This window comes from Callorhinus ursinus, unplaced genomic scaffold (genome assembly GCF_003265705.2).
Source record: "Callorhinus ursinus isolate GAN/ISIS: 27379988/994484 unplaced genomic scaffold, GSC_fseal_2.0 scaffold7, whole genome shotgun sequence".
Taxonomy (NCBI): Eukaryota; Metazoa; Chordata; class Mammalia; order Carnivora; family Otariidae; genus Callorhinus; species Callorhinus ursinus.
The window spans coordinates 13,315,230-13,334,062 of NW_027397069.1; the positions used below are offsets into that span (position 1 = coordinate 13,315,230).

An 18,833-nucleotide genomic window follows, 5' to 3' on the forward strand; every position below is an offset into this window, starting at 1 on the left:
GGAGCTTCCCAACCTGGAAGCTCTCTGAACTCAGTCCGTTGGGGTTTTTATGAAGGTTTTATTACATGATCATGACTGATAAGTCATTGACCACAGGTGATTGGTTCAACCTCCACACCTCTCCCCTCCCCAGAGCTCTGGGGTGGGGAAGGATGGTACTGAAAGTTTCATCCCTCTGATCACATGGTTGGTTCACCTGGCAACCAGCCCCCAAACTTAGATGGAGTTCAAAAGTCACCTCATTAACATAACAAGAGACACCTTCGTTGCTCTCATTAGGAAAATCCAAGGGTGTTAGGAGTTCGGTGCCAGCAACTGGACAAAAATCCAACTTATATATCTCTTATTATAAATCACAATACTACAGTAGCTCCATGTAGGATCCATAATGCCCTGAGACAAAGGGAGTACTATGACCTTCCCCCAAAGTTAGATAAGCCACCCCCTTTTTGAGCTACAGATGGTCCTATCAAAATCTCACAGACTGCACTTTAGAAAATGCTACAAATCTAAAACCAAATTAAGCCTTTGGAGAGAATCATATTTAATGAGCCTCCAAGGAAGGGAGGTGAAGCTGGAGAGACAATTCTAGATGTCCTGGAGTTTTATTTCCTTCCTTTTCCAGGAAGCTAGAAGGAGCCTGCTCTGCACACCCTGAGTTAGCCCACTGGAAAAACAGGCTGATGCCAGCCCCAGAGCTTCAGCCTCTCCTTTCTGAGATGGTTCATTGACCAGGAAGTTCTTTTGTTATGTAATTACTGGATATTGCCCTTGCTGCCATCCTTCTTCTTTCTTGGATCCTCTCTCTGGTGCTCTAAGTCAACTGTACCAACCCTTTTGTATGTTTGTGTTTTGTTCTTTTATGTTTCAAGTTTGTATTTAAATTTTAGTTAACATATAGTATAATATTGGTTTTAGGAGTAGAACTTAGTGATTCATCACTTATATATAACACCCAGTGCTCATCACAAGTGCCCTCCTTAGTACACATCACCCATTTAGCTCATCCCCCGCCCACCTCCCATCCAGCAACCCTCAGTTTGTTCCCTATAGTTAATAGTCTCTTATGATTTGCCTCCCTCTTTTTTTTCTTCTTTCCATGTTCATTCGTTTCTAAAATTCCACAAGTGAGTGAAATCATATGGTGTTTGTCTTTCTCTGACTGAATTATTTCATTTAGCATAATACACTCTACCTTCATCCACATCATTGCAAATGGCAAGATTTCATTCTTTTTGAAGGCTGAGTAATATTCCTGTGTGTGTGTGTGTGTGTGTGTGTGTGTGTGTGTGTGTGTGTGTGTACCACATCTTCTTTATCCATTCATCAACTGATGGACATTTGGACTCCTTCCATAGTTTGGCTATTTCAGCTCTACCAACCTGAGCATAGTGTTCTGTAGGGTGAGAGCCCAGGGGATGATGTGCTTTATGCATGAAATCTTCCCTTAAAAAAGCTTATTTTATATTCATACCATATGGTGCTAGTGATGGATATGTCTGTGCTTAAACGAAATCTTTACGAGAAGCTTACCTCCTATGACCTCCAAATGACTAAATCTCATGAAATACTTTCCAGTCCTATCTTGACTAGCATCTTGGTAGACTCTAAGATCATCTATTAGTTCTTCCATTCAAAAACTCAATTTTATGTTTATTTCAAATTTTCTTTTGCCATCTTTCTATTTTTCTGTTCACCTATTTTAAGTCTCCTTGCTTAGATTTCTTATTCCATTCATTCTTTGTATGCTGTCACAATGAAGCTAACTGTACATCATCTCATTATAAATACCTCTGTTGCTTCTCCTTGTTTTTTTTTCACTCAACAGTACAGCTTCTTGTTTATTACATTTCAATGTATATGTATCTGCAATATGCTTTTCATCCCCAAATAGTATGGATATTTCATTATTTAAATAACCAGAAGTGTGTAGCATTGCAAAACACTTTGCTTTAATGTTTTTCTCTTTCAAATAGTCCTGAATCCCTTTCATACTCTTGAATGTACTGGGGGGATCATTCCCTGGAAATGGAAACAACTGGTTTAAGAGAATGAGGATTTTCCATCTCTACAGATATTGCCACATTGTCTTCCAAAGAAATGAGGTGAGTAGGACCTTAGTGCAGTCTCCTAAATTACCTCTCTGCCTCCAGTACTGGTTCCTCTAATCCAATACTCACAATGCCACAGGTTGGTTGTTCAATGTGTAGATCTAACCCTGCCATCCTCAGTTCCTCATGGATTTGAGATTCAGTATCTACTACTTACCAAACCAAGAAAGGGCCCTACCTGGAAGGACTCCTACCTCCTTTTCCAATCTCACGTCCCACCAGCTTGCTTTTATACTTATGTCTTTTTCTGCCTGATACATCCTGTTCCAGTCTCTCATCACTTTCTCTTCACTAACTCTTACCTTTTCCAATACTTCAATATTCACGTTTGCATTTTCATCATCCGAACAATTCTCAGAACATAAAAAGGCCGTCCATAATATTTTTGAATGAATGAATGAATGAGTCAAGATTATATCCTCCCACAAATAATTATAGCATCTTCGTGCACATCTCTTTCAATGCACTGATAACATTTCATTTTAATCAGTCTGTCTTCTGTACTAGTTTTACGGTGATAAGAACTGTACCTAGCACAGAATCAAGTATCAATTGAATAAATAAATGATGGCATGAAGTCCATTTCTTCTTCATTTACAGATGAAAAATTCTGAGGCCTATGGATGTAATGATTCTTTCCCAGTGACATATAGCTAATCTAAGTGGCAGAACCAGGCCTAGACGCCATAGATCCTAGTTTTTATTTTTGAAATCTCTCTAGTAAGTATGCTACAACTTTAAATAATTGCATTTTGCTTTCTGTTTCACAGTGTTTTATTTCAAATAGAATTTGTACTAAACTTTGGAGGCTGTTTTTTCCCCCCAGAGCTCTGCTCTTTAATAAATAGCAAAGCCAGTACCTAGACTATATTCATTTAGCTTCAATTACCCCATCTATAATATCTCTGCTTCACCTGCCTGTTTCACTGTGAAGGTTAAAAGAAACTGTAGGGGTGTATCCCAAATGTGGGAAGCATTATAAAGGCGATTTCTGATTATCAGTGCCTTACATAATCATATTTCCTAATACCTTTATGCAAACATGTTCTGATCACATAAGCATGCATCCAGGCTCTGTTGAATCCTGAAACAACAAACACTGCTACTGCAATAATATTACACATGTGCCTACAAGAATTTCTATAAACATAAAGAACCTGGGACAAAGAAACAGGGTCTTTGGGCTGTTATATATTTTAATAAGTTCAAACGAAAGAGCTATAGAATTATGATCGTGTCTAAATTTCTCAATGGATGAGATATGTGAGCTCATCATAGAGTTTGGGGAGGTTTATCACACATTGTGCAAGACTAGTAAACATTATCCCCATGGTACTCGCAGAAAAGAGTCTTCAGCAGAAATTGTTAAATTATCAATGGGACATGTGAAAAGTGGGAAACAGTGCTTTAAAGTAAACCTAAAATGTAAGTTGAATGTGGAACCTAAAATAAACCAAGCTCATAGAAAGAGAGAACAGATTGGTGGTTGCCGATAACACCAATTGGGGGAAATAGCAGAAGACGGTCAGAGAGTATAAACTTCCAGTTATAAGATGAACACGTGCTGGGGATGTAACACACAGCATGGTGACTATAGTTAACAATGATGTATCGCATATTTGAAAATTGCTAAGAGAGTAGATTTTAAAAGTTCTTACCACAAAAGTTGACGGATGTGTTAATTAACATTGTGGCAATCATTTCACATTATATACACATATCAAATCATTACACTGTACAGGTACATAATATTATATGTCAATTATATCTCAATAAAGCTGGGAAGACATTCTATGTTAGTTGAAAAAATTTAAGTACTATAATGTAAGGTATCAAAGTGTGATTCCAGTCCCTATTTTAATAAAATCAAAGTCCCTTTCATGACCCACGAGGCTTGGTTGAACAGTCTCTGGTCTCCATCTCTACTTTGGGGAAATCTGATGTCTCCCTTAAAGTCAAATGGTTACAAATCAATTATCAACCAGCAAGGTATTTCCTTACTACTTTGTCTAAAGTAGCCGTGCCCCAGTGATATTATCTCTTACACGTATCTGCCTGTGTTATTTCTATCACGATGCTCACTACAGTTAGTATTGATCTTATACATGTCTCTATTACATGCGGCTGGTCCATCCCTGCTTCATCCTACCCCTACTCAAATACTGCCCAAGGAAAATGGGGCCTGTATCCTAGGTGTCTGAGAGGTATTCAGTCAATATTTGTACAAGGAATGGATAAAAGAATTGAAATTCACTTCATTGAAATCAAAGTTCAGAGCACAGTTACTATCTGGTAATGTGATTTGGAAAAATTATCAGAACATGCTGATGCATTGTTACTGAAGATGGGTTTTTTTTTTGGTTTTTTTTAACTGATGCATTTGGCAGCTCAGAACAGAGACTGAGCAAGAAAAAGGAGCATCTGTCCAAAAGGGCATATCTCAATTGCTTAATTATAATGAACTATTTCTTATCCTTCTTTTCAAGTTGAAGGAATATTTAGTACTGTGTACAGTGCTCATTATAAACATCAATTTCCACTTGTGTATGTTTATGTGTGCATGAAGTGACAAGTTACAGGAACAGTATAATATATGGATGTTCTGAATAAATCTCATAACTGTTTTTATCCTCCTTAGAATCATGGCATGCTTATTTACACACACACACACACACACACACACATTAAGGAAATAATGCCAGTGCTGCCGGTTAGTTAGTAAATTAAAAACTAACAAACGAAAAGTCAAAAACAAAGTAGGAAAAAGAAGAATAAAGAAAAGAAGAAAGAGATAAAAGGAAACAGGAAGGGGGAAAGAAAGGGAAAAGAAAATCAAAATCAGGAAAAGAAGAGGCAGTCGTGAGGTGTGACGAACCAGGGGAGCTGGCTCAACAGTGTATTAACACATACTCCAAAGCGTCAGTTAGTACAACTGTAAAGTACTATTAGAAGAACATTTGAAAGATCATTTTAAAATATAGTATATGGGCGCCTGGGTGGCTCAGTCGTTAAGCGTCTGCCTTCGGCTCAGGTCATAATCCCAGGGTCCTGGGATCGAGTCCTGCATCAGGCTCGTTGCTCAGCGGGAAGTCTGCTTCTCCCTCTCCCACTCCCCCTGCTTGTGTTCCCTCTCTCGCTGTGTCTCTTTCTCTGTCAAATAAATAAGTAAAATTAAAAAATAATAATAAAATAAAATATAGTACATAAATGAACCTATATTAACCTATCTTAAGTTTCATATATACTGTATTTGCCTTAAAATTTAAATCAGTGGGTAAAAAAATAATAGATAATAAAATAATATTTGGAGGAAAGTCTTAGATGTTGTATCTCATACTGTATACAATCATATCTAGAAAAACTAAGGGATTAAATATATATATGTGTATGTATATACAGATAAACATATAATATATATATGTATAGGAAAACTTTAAAATGGGGAAAAACACATAAGTGAATATAATTCTGATTTTGGAATAAGGGAAGATTTTCTGTGTACAGACAATCAAGACTAAAAGATCATTTTATACAATTAAACAAAAGACAAATTCATAAAGGTGAAAAACATTAAGATAAAAAGCAAAAAGATTAAAGACATGTAGTCTATAAATGTAACAAACAAAAGGTAACATTAATATAGGGAACTCATTCAAATTAATTAGAATAAAAATATAAAGCCTTTGAAGAATAAAGAATCCAAAGCTATGATAAGAGAAAATTTAGAAAAGGAACAATTATAACTAGTAAACATTTGATAGAAATATTGAATTTCAATAGGAATTACAGAAATACAAATGAAAACAATTAAAAAATTGAAATAATGTTAGCAAGCATGTGTTCAAAGAGGCACTCAATATGGACTTGCAAATTTATATAAACTGCTGGCAAAAGACTGTGCTAATAGCATTAAGAAACTTAAAAAGGTATGTCCTTCATTCTAGAAGTTTCCATTCTGGAACTTTTCATATGCAAATGTTTACAAAATTAAAACCAATAAAAATATGCATTGTTAATGGTTAAATTATGGAATATTCACACAAAGGTTATTATGTTGTAGAAATAAATTATTTTAAAACATTTATAGTTTTAGAGATCTTTCATGATATATAATTCTTTAGAAATAGTAAATACTTCCATAGAGTATAATTTTAACTTTTCTTTTTTATAAAGATTTTATTTATTTATTTGAGAGAGAGAGCATGAGAGAGAGCATGAGAGGGAAGATGGTCAGAGGGAGAAACAGACTCCCTGCTGAGCGGGGAGCCTGATGCGGGACTCGATCCCAGGACTCCAGGATCATGACCTGAGCCGAATGCAGTTGCTTAACCAACTGAGCCACCCAGGTGCCCTAATTTTAACTTAATTTTCAAAAATACAGACAAAAAGAGGAGCAAAAACAAATGTAAAATCATTTTTTTAATTAATGGATTATTTTAGTATTTTCCTCGATAATTTTAACCATTGCATTTTTTTCTAAATGAGAATATTTCACTCTTATAATATGAAGAATACAAATATTTTAAACAGAAATATTGGTAAGAATAACCAAGATAAAAATGAAAAGCAAATGTGTTACTTTAACATATGCGAAAGAGTGTTTCCTTCCAAAGATTTAATTTCAAGCTCTTAAGTTACAAAGTTATTCATTTTGTGTATAATCAGATTACAGTATTTTGTTCTTATCTAAACTCTCATAGTTTTTATTTTATGTTTTTTAAATACTGGCATCGGTTCCTAAATGCAATAAGCCTTTTATGACTCTGATAATAATTTGGATAATGACTAATGTATGAGTATACTGCATCAAATAAATTTTTGGCTGCCAGGGCCAGTGGGATATTAGACTGTTGAAGACTTTTGATTGGTGACAAACGTTGTGAAAATTAATAAAAGGAAACCTCATTTAAAATGGAGTCAGGAAGCTCCCAAGGAGAGTGCTCACCCTCTATGACTTGTCAATTGCAGACCCAACAGGAAGAGAGGCAGCTTTCATGAAGGTACTAATTTGGCTACTACTTTACTATGTCAGCAGGTGGAAGAATGCTTTCTTCCTGCCCCAGCAACAACAGCCCAGCCAATGACAGACCGTCACAACTCAGCCAATGAAAAGGCATTATACTTCCAACTTTCAGTTTACTCTAATGGATTTTTTGTGTTTAACAGCCCTCCCAACATCCCCCTCTCCTTTGTTCTCTGGACTTGCCTAGTGTTTTGCCTTAGCTTGCTTGTCCCAGATTTTAATTCTCTGCTGTTCCCAAATACAACATTTTTGCCAGTAAAATAACTGGCAGTTTTGTTTTGAAGGTTAACAGCATAAACAACAAATAATAAACATACCCAAGTTGCAAGGCAATATTTTGGCGCAAATATCTCTACAAATAGATATAATTCAAAAGTGAATATATATACCTATCTCAATGACTGTCTGCAAATCTTTTCTTTAGTATTCAGATGAAAAGACTTCACTAAGGAGCAATTTATTTTGGTCTGTCTCCCTCTTAATTTACTGAAATAAAACAAAATATTTCCAAGCCTCTTGATGAAATTATGTCCTGTGAAAACTGACATTAAATTTCTTTTCTGATCATATATTACTCCAAATATAGGTTTTTGATTACATAAAGAAGTTTTTTTTACTTTTTTCTCTGCTTTTCCTCACTAACTCTAAAGGGAAACATTAAAGTAAGTTGTTCTTTATTAATAATTCAGTGAATTTTTCAGTTCACCGAAGTCAGGCAGCTGAGTAACCTGAAAATGAACCTTTCTAGAAGTATACTGCTAGGCTTAAAAAACCAGTGGCTTTCACATATCTCTATGAGGAATGTACCTTGTAGTTGTCTAATTATTTCTATTTAGCTGTTCAGGCAATTAGGTATTCTTTAGTAAGTATGTCCAATTCTACCTTGTACCAATAAACAGCAAAAAAACAAAAACAAAACAAAACCCCCCCTACATTCCCCCATATCCAAATCTCCTTTACAAATTGAATTTATTTAATATTTAAGTAAAATATTTCAAGAACTATAACTCAGTGGACTTATTCAATTTAAATTTGCATTTCAGAGAAAACCTCATGATAATTATATTAGAAAAAAACAGGTCAATTTATCAAGAAGGGTGAAAATCCCACACAATGGCCAACAGCTCAAGCTCAGAGGTACTGAATGGGACTCCGTAACCACAGAGTGATTATTTTGACACATTCAGCTGTTTAATATCATGCCTGACTGCCCCTTTCTGGTTGATGATTTTCCTTTGTAGGATATGACAGACCTAAATGAATTTGCACCCTTGTGAATTAAAACCCTTTGATTCACCGACGTTGGCTAAAATCCCTTATGCTCTAAGCAAATGTGTCTTTTTCTTCTTTCAATTCATCTGAAGATATATACAATTAATGTAAGTATCTGAAATTCTTATAGCTATAAGGAAAGAAGAACTGGTTAAATGAAGATGTAAGAAGAAACAGAAAAGTTATAAATATTTAATCATTAACTTTTTATTGACATCATGGTAAAATAGATAAACAAGCAATTTAAGATTAAAATATGTCTCCCAGTGAGCACTCTTTTATACCTGGCTTCACAACCAAAATGCCTTTTGGAGCTAAGCAAGTTACATACATGAGTGAATAGTGAACATTATTGAGTATTTCTGCGCCAGGGAGTATTGGAAGTGTGTTTTTAAGTATTAACTCATTTAATCCTCATCACCTCTTTTATGAGGAAGGCACTATATTATTCATATTCCATTTAGTTTCACTTAATTTCATTCCTCGGGTGTAGTGAATGAGCTCAGAATGATCAGATTATGGCATATCAACATTATTCTCTCTGTTTTATTTATTTATTCCTATTTATCCTTAAACCCTCCCTCCTGTCAATCCTTTCTGTCTCCTCCACTTAAGAGTTAAGACTCTAATGTGTTTAATCTGTATCTTTTGGGGCGAAATTTGCAAAAGGTGTATTTCTGTACCTGTATTGTTCATTCTTATAAATGGTGTTATGCTCTAGAATTCATTCTAACTTTTCTCAATCAACACTAGACCTTTAAATTGTGCCCATGTTGCTATGGAGGCACTGAATTTGTTGTGTCTAACTGTTGCAGAGTATCTCTTGATGTGTACCTGCTGGGTTTTCCCCATCCACTCCCCTAGCAACAGACATCTAGGTTGCCTCCTATTTCTGCCACCAAAAACCAACATTTCAATTTTTGTTCCATTTGTTCCCTTTGTTACAAATGTTCCAATAAATGTCCTGCTACATGTTCCCTTATGTACCTGTGTGAAGATTTCTTTAGGATATATATATAAAGATATATATATCCTAAAGAAATCTTTATATATCTTTAGGATACACACACACACACACACACACACACACACACACACACACACACAGGAGCCTGAGACTGAGTTCAAAGCATGTACATATCTGCTGCTTTAATGTTTGTAAACATGTGGTTAGTTGGCAGAAAATTAATACCTGAAAGAACCATCTGCTTGTTTGTTATTAATGCTTTAAAAATATCACCAAAATCCCATTTAGGTAGTCAGGAGGCTTGTTTCTTCTGACACAACTTTCAGACATGCCAAAACCAAATAAATTGAGCTGAAAGGAATAAGGCCATGAATATTGCTTAACAGTGAAGACTAGTTGGTATTTTCTATTTAGAATTCACAATCAAAAGACAGAACAAACAGGTTTTCTCTTTCTCTCTCTCTCTCTTTCCATATATACATAAATACATATATGCCTTTACATATAAAATGTGTGTATACCTATATGTATACATATACACCTAAACAAAATTTGTCAATTTTACTAATTCTTATAATTTATATTTTCAAAATATAAAACATGTCTGTAGAGTAGTAGAGATCAGTACAGAGTCTTCCAGCTAATTTATAATTCTTAAAATGTTCTATTTATTGGACTTTGTTAATTCATTCTTCAGTAAATATTTAATGAGTGTTTAGTATGGGCCAGGCATCCTAGATGGCCAGAAAAGGTAAATAAATCACCCTCAAGGAGCTCTTAAACTAGTTGTAGGGCAATCCAGATAAGGTAATAAAGTATAAAGCAATGTGATAAGCACTGAAGCAGTGTGTGAGTAGTCAGATTAGAAGGAGAAAGAGTAACAATAGGGCAAGTAGTAGTCATGGTAGGGAGGAAGGGAAGTGTGGGCTTTGAAGCCACATCCCTTGGGTCAAATTCTATCTCTGCCATTTTCTGACATGGGACAGTGGGCAGGTTTTCCAGTCCCCCTCTTCTTCAGTGTAGATATTTTACAACAGAGATGCTAACAGTAACTACTAAATGAGTTGTTACACATAAAGTTCCCTGAGAAGAACATCTGGCATATAGCGAGCACTAAAATTATTCATTGGCATCAGTACCATAAAACAATGCATCACCTTTTGTGGATTCAGATACTGTACTGGCCATACTTTACAAATATCATCTCATTTTACCCTTCCAAAACCCGGTGAGTTTAGTATTCTTATTCTAATTTGATACAAATGGAAATTCAGGCTCACATATATTAGTGACTTGTTCAAGGTCACACAATGAGTAATTTGGAGAACTGGAATCCAATCTGTTCTGCCCGTCACTCATATCCTCAACCAAGTGCTGTCAAACACGTTTTCTTTGGAATTTGCAAACTACTTCTTGGAGGTGGGTCATTTGGTTTGGAAACTGAAACACAAATATGCATTAGCTGGCATAACTAAAGCAGAGAATTTCACTCCAGGCTCATGGAACGGCACGGTAAGGACATGAATCCATGGAAAAGCGTGGCAGTTTTAGTAATTAGGGAGCAGGTCTAGGTCACTGGTGTGAGGGGAAATGGAGCATGAAAGTTGCGGTGGCAGAGCATGTAAGTTTTAGAATTGGCTGATCCCAACCTCTATGAAATTAATGGGGCCCAACTTTGTATTTGTTGTGACCAACTTTCGCGCTTCTCTCTAGATAGGCTGTTCATGTTGATACCGACAGATGAAGCACTGGCATCTTTTCAGTCGAGGTGACTCCACCTCCGCATATGATTTAAACTAAGGCTCTTCCCGTAGCTCAGTCCATATCCCATGGTATCAGATTCTCTAACGGGTGAACCAAAGGGTTCCTGTTATCTGAAGACAAAGTGAAATTTTGATAATGACTTAAGAATCTAGTACAGCAAAAAATGCACGTGTTCATCACAGAATCAAGCAAGAACTTTTTTCTGTCCTCCACAAAAAAGAACATATACTGCCTACGAAGCAGTTGCACTAATTTTACACTATCATTAGGTTGACCTCTGATTTGTTACTTTTCCAGCTGCAGTTAGCCATAAGGCATCTGGCTTTCCCACGTTCAGAAATCTAACAGCTTAAGTGGTTATGCAAAACATTTTCTTGCTTTCTATTATTCTTTGGCTGTCCACCATCACATAAGGGGGTATTATTGATTTGATCCATGTTAATTTCTCCTACCACACACCCTGGCAGGTTATTAGCCTTGGTCTCTTTCTGCTTTATATGAAGCTACCTCTTAAACCATACAGCATAGCAGATATTTTCTTTTTTCTTTTACAACTCATTTACTGAGCTTTCCTATGTGTAACTTTTCGATTGAGGGAGAGAGAACAAGAGAGCGTGAGAGGGCGAGCAGAGACAGGAGAGGGGCAGAGGGAGAGAGAGAATCTTTAGGCTCCACACCCAGTGCAGAGCCCCATGTGGGACTCGATCTCTTGACCCTGAGATCATGACCTGAGCTGAAATCAAGAGCTGGATGCTCAACTGACTGAGTCACCCTGGCACCCCTACATGTAACTTCTTGAAGTAGATTTTGTATTTTAGATTTGTTGCTTTCCTCTTGTTTTTCCTTTCCTGTTGATTTTTATACAGTTATGAATTAACCATTTTTATAATAGTAAAATATTTATAATATTCATTTTTGAATGCACACACATGAATGGGAGCTCTGGGAGGTGGCATCAGATTTCTGTTTAATTAGGATTCTGGAAACACATGGAGACAGGTGCCTTTTCTTTATACTTTAAATGGGTAGTTTTACAGTTGGAGATAATAGCAGTAGTCAGTTAACACCAAACAAATGTACAGTAACATACAGAGAGCTCTTCAAAGATAAGACGTTGGTGTTTTAAAAATGTTGTTTCCACAAGTACTATAAGTTATATATGAATATCAAGGAGAGGAGACAGTAGCAACTACCAGGTAATCATTTGCACTCTTATGGAGCTAAACACCATCTGGTGAACATTCTTAATATTTCTTCCTCAAACACCTTAATAAGCTATACTGTTGACACACCATATGTCTCTCCTGGATGGTAATAACTGTATAAAGAGGGAAAACCAAAATATAGCTGACATGTATACTAACAAGGCATACTAAAATTGCATATGTGCCATAGCATGGATAATTCACTTTGACTTTGCAGCATCTCGGTTTGTTAGTATTTACAAGTTAGAGCTCCATTATAACCCACTTTGTTGCAATATGGGTCCACGTATAATACCTATCACATCATGTCTGCCAAAACCCAACCACCAGAGAGAAATTGTAAGTGAATAAAATGGTTATACTATTAAAATTGGATTGATTTTGTTACGTAAAATACATTTTAAGAATTTCTGGGGTATTTTTAATATTACAAAGGTGACCTATTTTGGAGAACTACTTCAGTTGATTGTTTTTTATATTTTTAAGAAAAGACCAAAACCACAAATGTAGTCACCAGAGCCTTTCCCAAGTTAGACGGTGAGAGGTCCACGAGGGAGGGATTCATCGACATACCCTCCACCCTGAAGAGTGCTCAGCAAATAGTAGGTGCCCAGTGAAAATTCACTCAATGGATGACTGAGTAAATCTGTACCCTAATATTTCAATTAATCACTATCACTTTCTTTTTCAAATTCTACTCGTTTGTTTCATATTATGAATAAGCAACACAAGTATTTAATAAAACCTCAATCATTCTTTCACTAGTTCAGTAACTATTGACTTTCTACTCTTGGCCAAGCATTGCGCTCAGTGCTGTGGGGGATAGAGAAGACGCTACCCTCCATATCCCATTCCCAATGAGCAAAATATAAATGCAGAACTGGGATCAAAGTAAATAGTGATAGAAATTCATTCAATAATTTCCACTGCAGTGTTCCCTGAACACAGACTGTGTCTCACATGGCACTTTTTCTAGATCACTCTCTCAAGCACTATACTGGCACATTAGGCAGCAAGAACTACACAAGTTTCCCACTTAAGAACTGACAAAATTAAGATGAAGATGTCACGCTACTTTGACTGGTGTTTCTTCTATGAAGGGATGGTGAAACAAAATTAAAATAGTTGAAGAGAAAAAACAAACTCAATTAATTAGCAACAGTGTCTTAGTTGGACATAAGGTATAGCCCGGAAGAATTTCTGATTGAAAAAGTAAGAACTTACTCAAAAAGTCAGCAGGTGGCCATTGCAAAAAGACAAGTAAGTACTAAGATACCTTAGAAACATTCAGGAAATGCTGTTATTTTCTCTTTTCTTACAAAGAATGAACGCTATCTGAAAAATGAAATTATCCAGATTTGAATCCTCAGTGTGAATAAGGATTGAAATATGGGTGCCTGCAAAATATAACATTATATAGTAAAAGGTACTAGGAGGAGAATTTCAGGAGATAGATATATTAGAATAAAATAATCTGACTTTGCTCAATTCTACATTTTAATACTAAATAGCTCTTCTGTGTGTCATGAATCCCAATGTCACATCAGTTTGAAAAGCGCTGTGTGAACAGATGGAATGCCCCTGGAGTTAAACCTGCAGGTACATGTTGAAAAAAAAATGGGGAAAAATTGCACAAAGTAAGACACAAGAATTCAGGATTCTTTTTTTTTTTTTTAAGATTTTATTTATTCATTTGAGACACAGAAATAGAGAGAAAGAGAGAGTGAGCATGAGCAGGGGGAGAGGCAGAGGCAGAAGGAGAAGCAGACTTCCTGCTGAGCCAGGAGCCCGATGCAGGGCTCGATCCCAGGACCCTGGGATCATGACCTGAGCTGAAGGCAGACACTTAACCATCTGAGCCACCCAGGTGCCCCAAGAATTCAGAATTCTAACATCACAAATCATTTTCCACTATGCAAGAGTAAACTCTGGAAAGTGTGCTTTAATTTCAAACGAAGTTCAGTTAATTGCAAAGCTGGCTTACATCCCATGCCCTAAGGTGCCAAGCCAAGTTGTGAAACTGACTCAGGGTTCTGAGTTTAATTTTAACTTTTTTTTTTCTCTTTATCAGTAAACCCCAGGATTTGGACCCTGGAAAGGCACTTCCAGAACAGAAAGGATGGGATTAGTAGAATGAATGGCTCATTTCATTCAACAGTGACATCTGCTGTCCATTCACTAGACTTACCGAGCCTGCTACGTAACATGTAATATCTGAGGGGCCAGGGATAATTTTGCACCTATGCAGGTAATGCAGTCAACTATATAATACAGGGAAGTACTCAGAAATGAGGAACCTCCCCCCAAAAATCTTCTGAAGATATCGGGCTTCAGTACTTCCCCGTAAGAGTGTAGATTATTTTTAATTTATTATTTTTTATTGAAATTGTATTTCATATGTCATCATGTAAAAGAATAAAACCTAAAACAAACTAAATTTTCTGAAAAGAGGTAGATGTAGATACATATGGAGTAACGGTACATTTAAGTATTTCTATCATTTAAAGATGTGCAAAGATTTTTATATTTCCACAGTAGCACCTTAGGTCTATTTTTTTTTTAAAGATTTTATTTATTTATTTGACAGAGAGAGAGGGACAGCGAGAGAGGGAACACAAGCGGGGGCTGGGGGAGGGAGAAGCAGGCCTCCCGCGGAGCAGGGAGCCCGATGTGGGGCTCGATCCTGGGACCCTGGGATCATGACCTGAGCTGAAGGCAGTCGCGAACCAACTGAGCCACCCAGGCGCCCAGTAGCACCTTAGTTCTAAATCATCTTACTTCTCCTAGAAACAAGAAGGAAAAAAACAAAAATAAAAACTATACACATTATTTTCAACAAGAGCATGAGACAAAGAAAGACCCTTCATTCCAACAAATCAAGCACCATGCTGTCGCAAACAATTCTGAACTGAGTAAGAAGCAGCCTAGGGTAAGTCAGAAGAAACAACTAAAAGGATGAGGGACCTAGCAGTAGTAGATCACTAGAAATCCACAAGCAAATCTATGAACCCAGAGAAGGTCCCAATCAGTGTTTATAAAAATGCTGTAGCAGAGTTAAGAGCTAAGAAGACAGGAGTCCTCAGAGAAGTGGAGAGAGAATACTGAGCAAAACGCTCAATGGAAAAATCTCAGAAAACACATAAAAATATAACTGCTAACACTGAGTGAATCATTCTTGGCAGGGGGAGGGGGAATAATAAGTTTGTACACTCGTGGCAGGGCAGCAGAAAACAGAAGAAGATAAGCCTATAAATGGAAACCGTTCCAAACCAGTTTGGGTTCCAGGAATTAGAACAGCAGCAGCTCTATAATAGCCCCAAACACAAGGCAACAGTTTATCACTATAGCAAACAATGAGAGAACCCTTGGGCCACCGTGCTTGCACAAATTCCATAACTTGTTTCCCACTTTCTGCAAGAAACTTCTGCTATTAGCTAGTCAAGGAAATTCAACATTCCTATATGAGGAATAACAAAGGAATTTGCTCAGCATCCATGAAAAATATTATAAGATCAAAGATTTTAAAAGAACGTATCAACTCTCTTAATCATCAGAAACATATTACTATAAAACAGATGAAAAATCCAAAGAACATTCATACATGGCAACATAAATTTTAACAATTTAAAACATATAAAGACCGATGAAGTGAAATACAAGAACTTGGGGAAGAGATAGCCAGTGAGTGAAACTGAAACTAGTAGGATTCATGGAAGAAATAGGATTATCGATGAAATCATTTTAGAAAAAAACTAAATTACAAAGAAAAAAAGAAAGATGGGACCCCAAAGTAAAAATCATAAAGAAAAATGGTGAGAGAAAAAAACCAAAATGAATCCTCTCCATCCTTCCAATGAAACAGAAATATAGAAGATAAAGCAATTAAAAAATTGTCTATGTTGGGCCAAGATAGACCATATAGGCACATATATTTATATTATTAGAATGTTCAACTCCAAGATAAATCCTTGTATAGTAACTGGACTTTCATGAATAAGGAAGCATTATTTGGGAAGTTTAATACAAAGGCCACTTATAAGAAAGGAAAATCAATGGGATATCAGAGTTTTCCACACAAAAAGTTGATACCAGAATATGGGAGGAACTATCTCCAAGTTAATCAAGAAGAGAAAAAAGCCAATTGCTTTATCTTTATCTTCCCAAGATAATCATCAATTAATAAAGCTTACAGTTATGATCACCCATAAAGTCAGGGAACATTGTTTAGAATAAAATCTTGTAGGGTAACAAAATTTGCTACCCTAAAATGTATCTCTTTGGCATGTAGATTATTTCCAGCTGATTAATTTTACGACACAGAAGACTCAAGTTTTTCTTTTTCTCCTCCCTGCTAGTTGCCAAAAAGTATTTAGATAGAGGACCTGTTCCAAAAAGGGAACTATCACCGTACATAATTTCAGTAACACATGAATTAGCTGTGGTAGACAGGAAGGAATTTAGCAAGACCTATTTGATCAAAGTCCTCTACATCCCATCATTTCTGCACTGCCCAGCAAACACTTGTTTACCAGACATGTATTCTTTCCATTCTTCCAATGAGTTGCCTTTCTTCCCTTTGAAGACCCAGACCCCTATCCTCTGCCCCTTAGTCCAGAATGACATATGTACCTCATTTTCCCATCTTGGGAAACTCAGGTTTATGTGGATTCCCCATATACATGTAATTAAATTTGATTTTCACCTGTTAATCTGTCTCGTGTCAATTTAATTCTTAGATCAGCCAAAAGAATGCTGAAGGGTAAATAAAAATTTTCTACTCCCCAACAATCTTCTTGAGGAACTAGCTGGAGAACAAACTTCAGTCAACCTAGCGCTGCTTAGGAGAAATATTCATCCTTAGGAGAGGCCCTCATCTGTAAATTTAAGGCGAAAATGGTGTGGAAAATGTAAAAACACATTTTGTTGTCAATTCTGACAATGTACAAATGATCCAACTTCAAAAATTGGGGGGCGGGGTGGAGAGACAAAGAGAGAAAGAGCCTATGCCCCAACAAGCACGTAGACAGAATTAGCTCCCTGGTTGTCTCATATATTACAGCTGAGAATAACTCAGTATTTTTAAAGTTCACAATTCACTCATAATAATATAAGCATATTAAACAGTACAAAATAAAGTATTAATAAATATCCAGTTACAAAAATTGAATAGTGCAGTAGTAGAGAAATTAAGAAATAGCATCTAGTCTAATTTTATTGTCATTCATAGTGAAGAGCTATTAGATATTGTCTTAAGAGTAATGGGGGAAATTTAAGATACAGGTAAAATTGTAAAACTAATGACTAGAAAAATGTATCTGCCCTATCAACAAAAATAAATGATCATTTATTTTTAAAATATTTTCTAATAATATTAGAAAGCAATACTCAATTTAATAATACTTAGAAGAAATATGCCAAAAGAGAGATCCAAAAATTTTTTAAAGAAGAGTCAATAAATACAAACACAACAAATGCAAACAAATGAATTATGAAACTATACAGTATCTTGTTCCTTGGTTATGTTTTATTCCTTTTTAAAATTTGGTCATTTAAATTTAATTCTTTTTTATTCTTTTTCTGATAACTCCAACCTGTTTTTTACTGTTTTATTGTTTCCCTCATAATATCTATTTTCTGAGTGTTTTGTTGTTGTTGATTTTGTTTTGTTCTGAGAGAAAAACAGTAAGAAACAACAGTATAGGCTGCCTCTCCAAATGTTGACTGCATTTCATAATCCTCCTACTTCTGTTTATTTTTCAGAGGCCTCAGTTTGTTGTTTATTGTATTTTCAAGATTTTAGTTGAAATCAATGTGAAGGATGGACTATAGGGAGCTTACTCTGCCACAGAGAACCAGGAAACCACCTTATTTTTTTTTTTAAGTTATTTCCCACTTGTAACTTGTAGGAATAAATGCAGATTAGAAGACATAAATTTTCCATGACATGGAAAAATCATTTAACAATATAAAGCTCTATTTCATCTAATACAGAAGAGATATGGTTGAGGGAACAAGAAAGTTGATGGTAAAGAACTCACACGGAAAAGCATCTCGACAGATAATATAATCCATCCTACTCCCAAGAGGAGAAATTTTGTATTAGGGAAACTTCAAACAGGTATCACTTTCACCTCAGTTAATCCACAAAAATTGAGTCAGCAACATCGTGTGATCAACCATATTAAAAGTAGCTGATAGATGGAATGCCATTAACAGAATGAGCAGTTATCCATCACTCAGTAAAACTTCATTCATCACCCATATACCAAATTCAATTCTTTCTTACACTAAGCACACACACTCTGTTGAAAACTGTCAACTTCTGATGATCTAAAAACTTTTCTTCCATGAATGTCATCACATTCAAAGAAAGAATACAGAAAGTTCATGAGATGACCAATAATAAAAGTTATAAGACAATAATACAGTACATACCAAAATAATAAATTGCATTATACAATATAATGCTCATTTTACTGACATAATCTGAT

General features: G+C 35.8%; 1 protein-coding gene across 7 annotated transcripts in view; it reads right to left on the reverse strand.

The window, feature by feature from the left end:
• GPC5 (glypican 5) overlaps positions 1 to 18,833 on the reverse strand; it is a 1,333,521-nt gene that overhangs the window by 835,979 nt on the left and 478,709 nt on the right. The window contains exon 7 of one of the 7 annotated variants that reach the window (XM_073894401.1): positions 11,129 to 11,247. The exons of the other annotated variants lie outside the window; for them this stretch is intronic. Within the exon in view, the coding sequence (XP_073750502.1) occupies positions 11,218 to 11,247 (30 nt within the window). The 3' untranslated portion in view covers positions 11,129 to 11,217. Of the gene's footprint in view, positions 1 to 11,128; positions 11,248 to 18,833 lie in introns of those variants that run through there. 7 annotated transcript variants of the gene reach the window in all.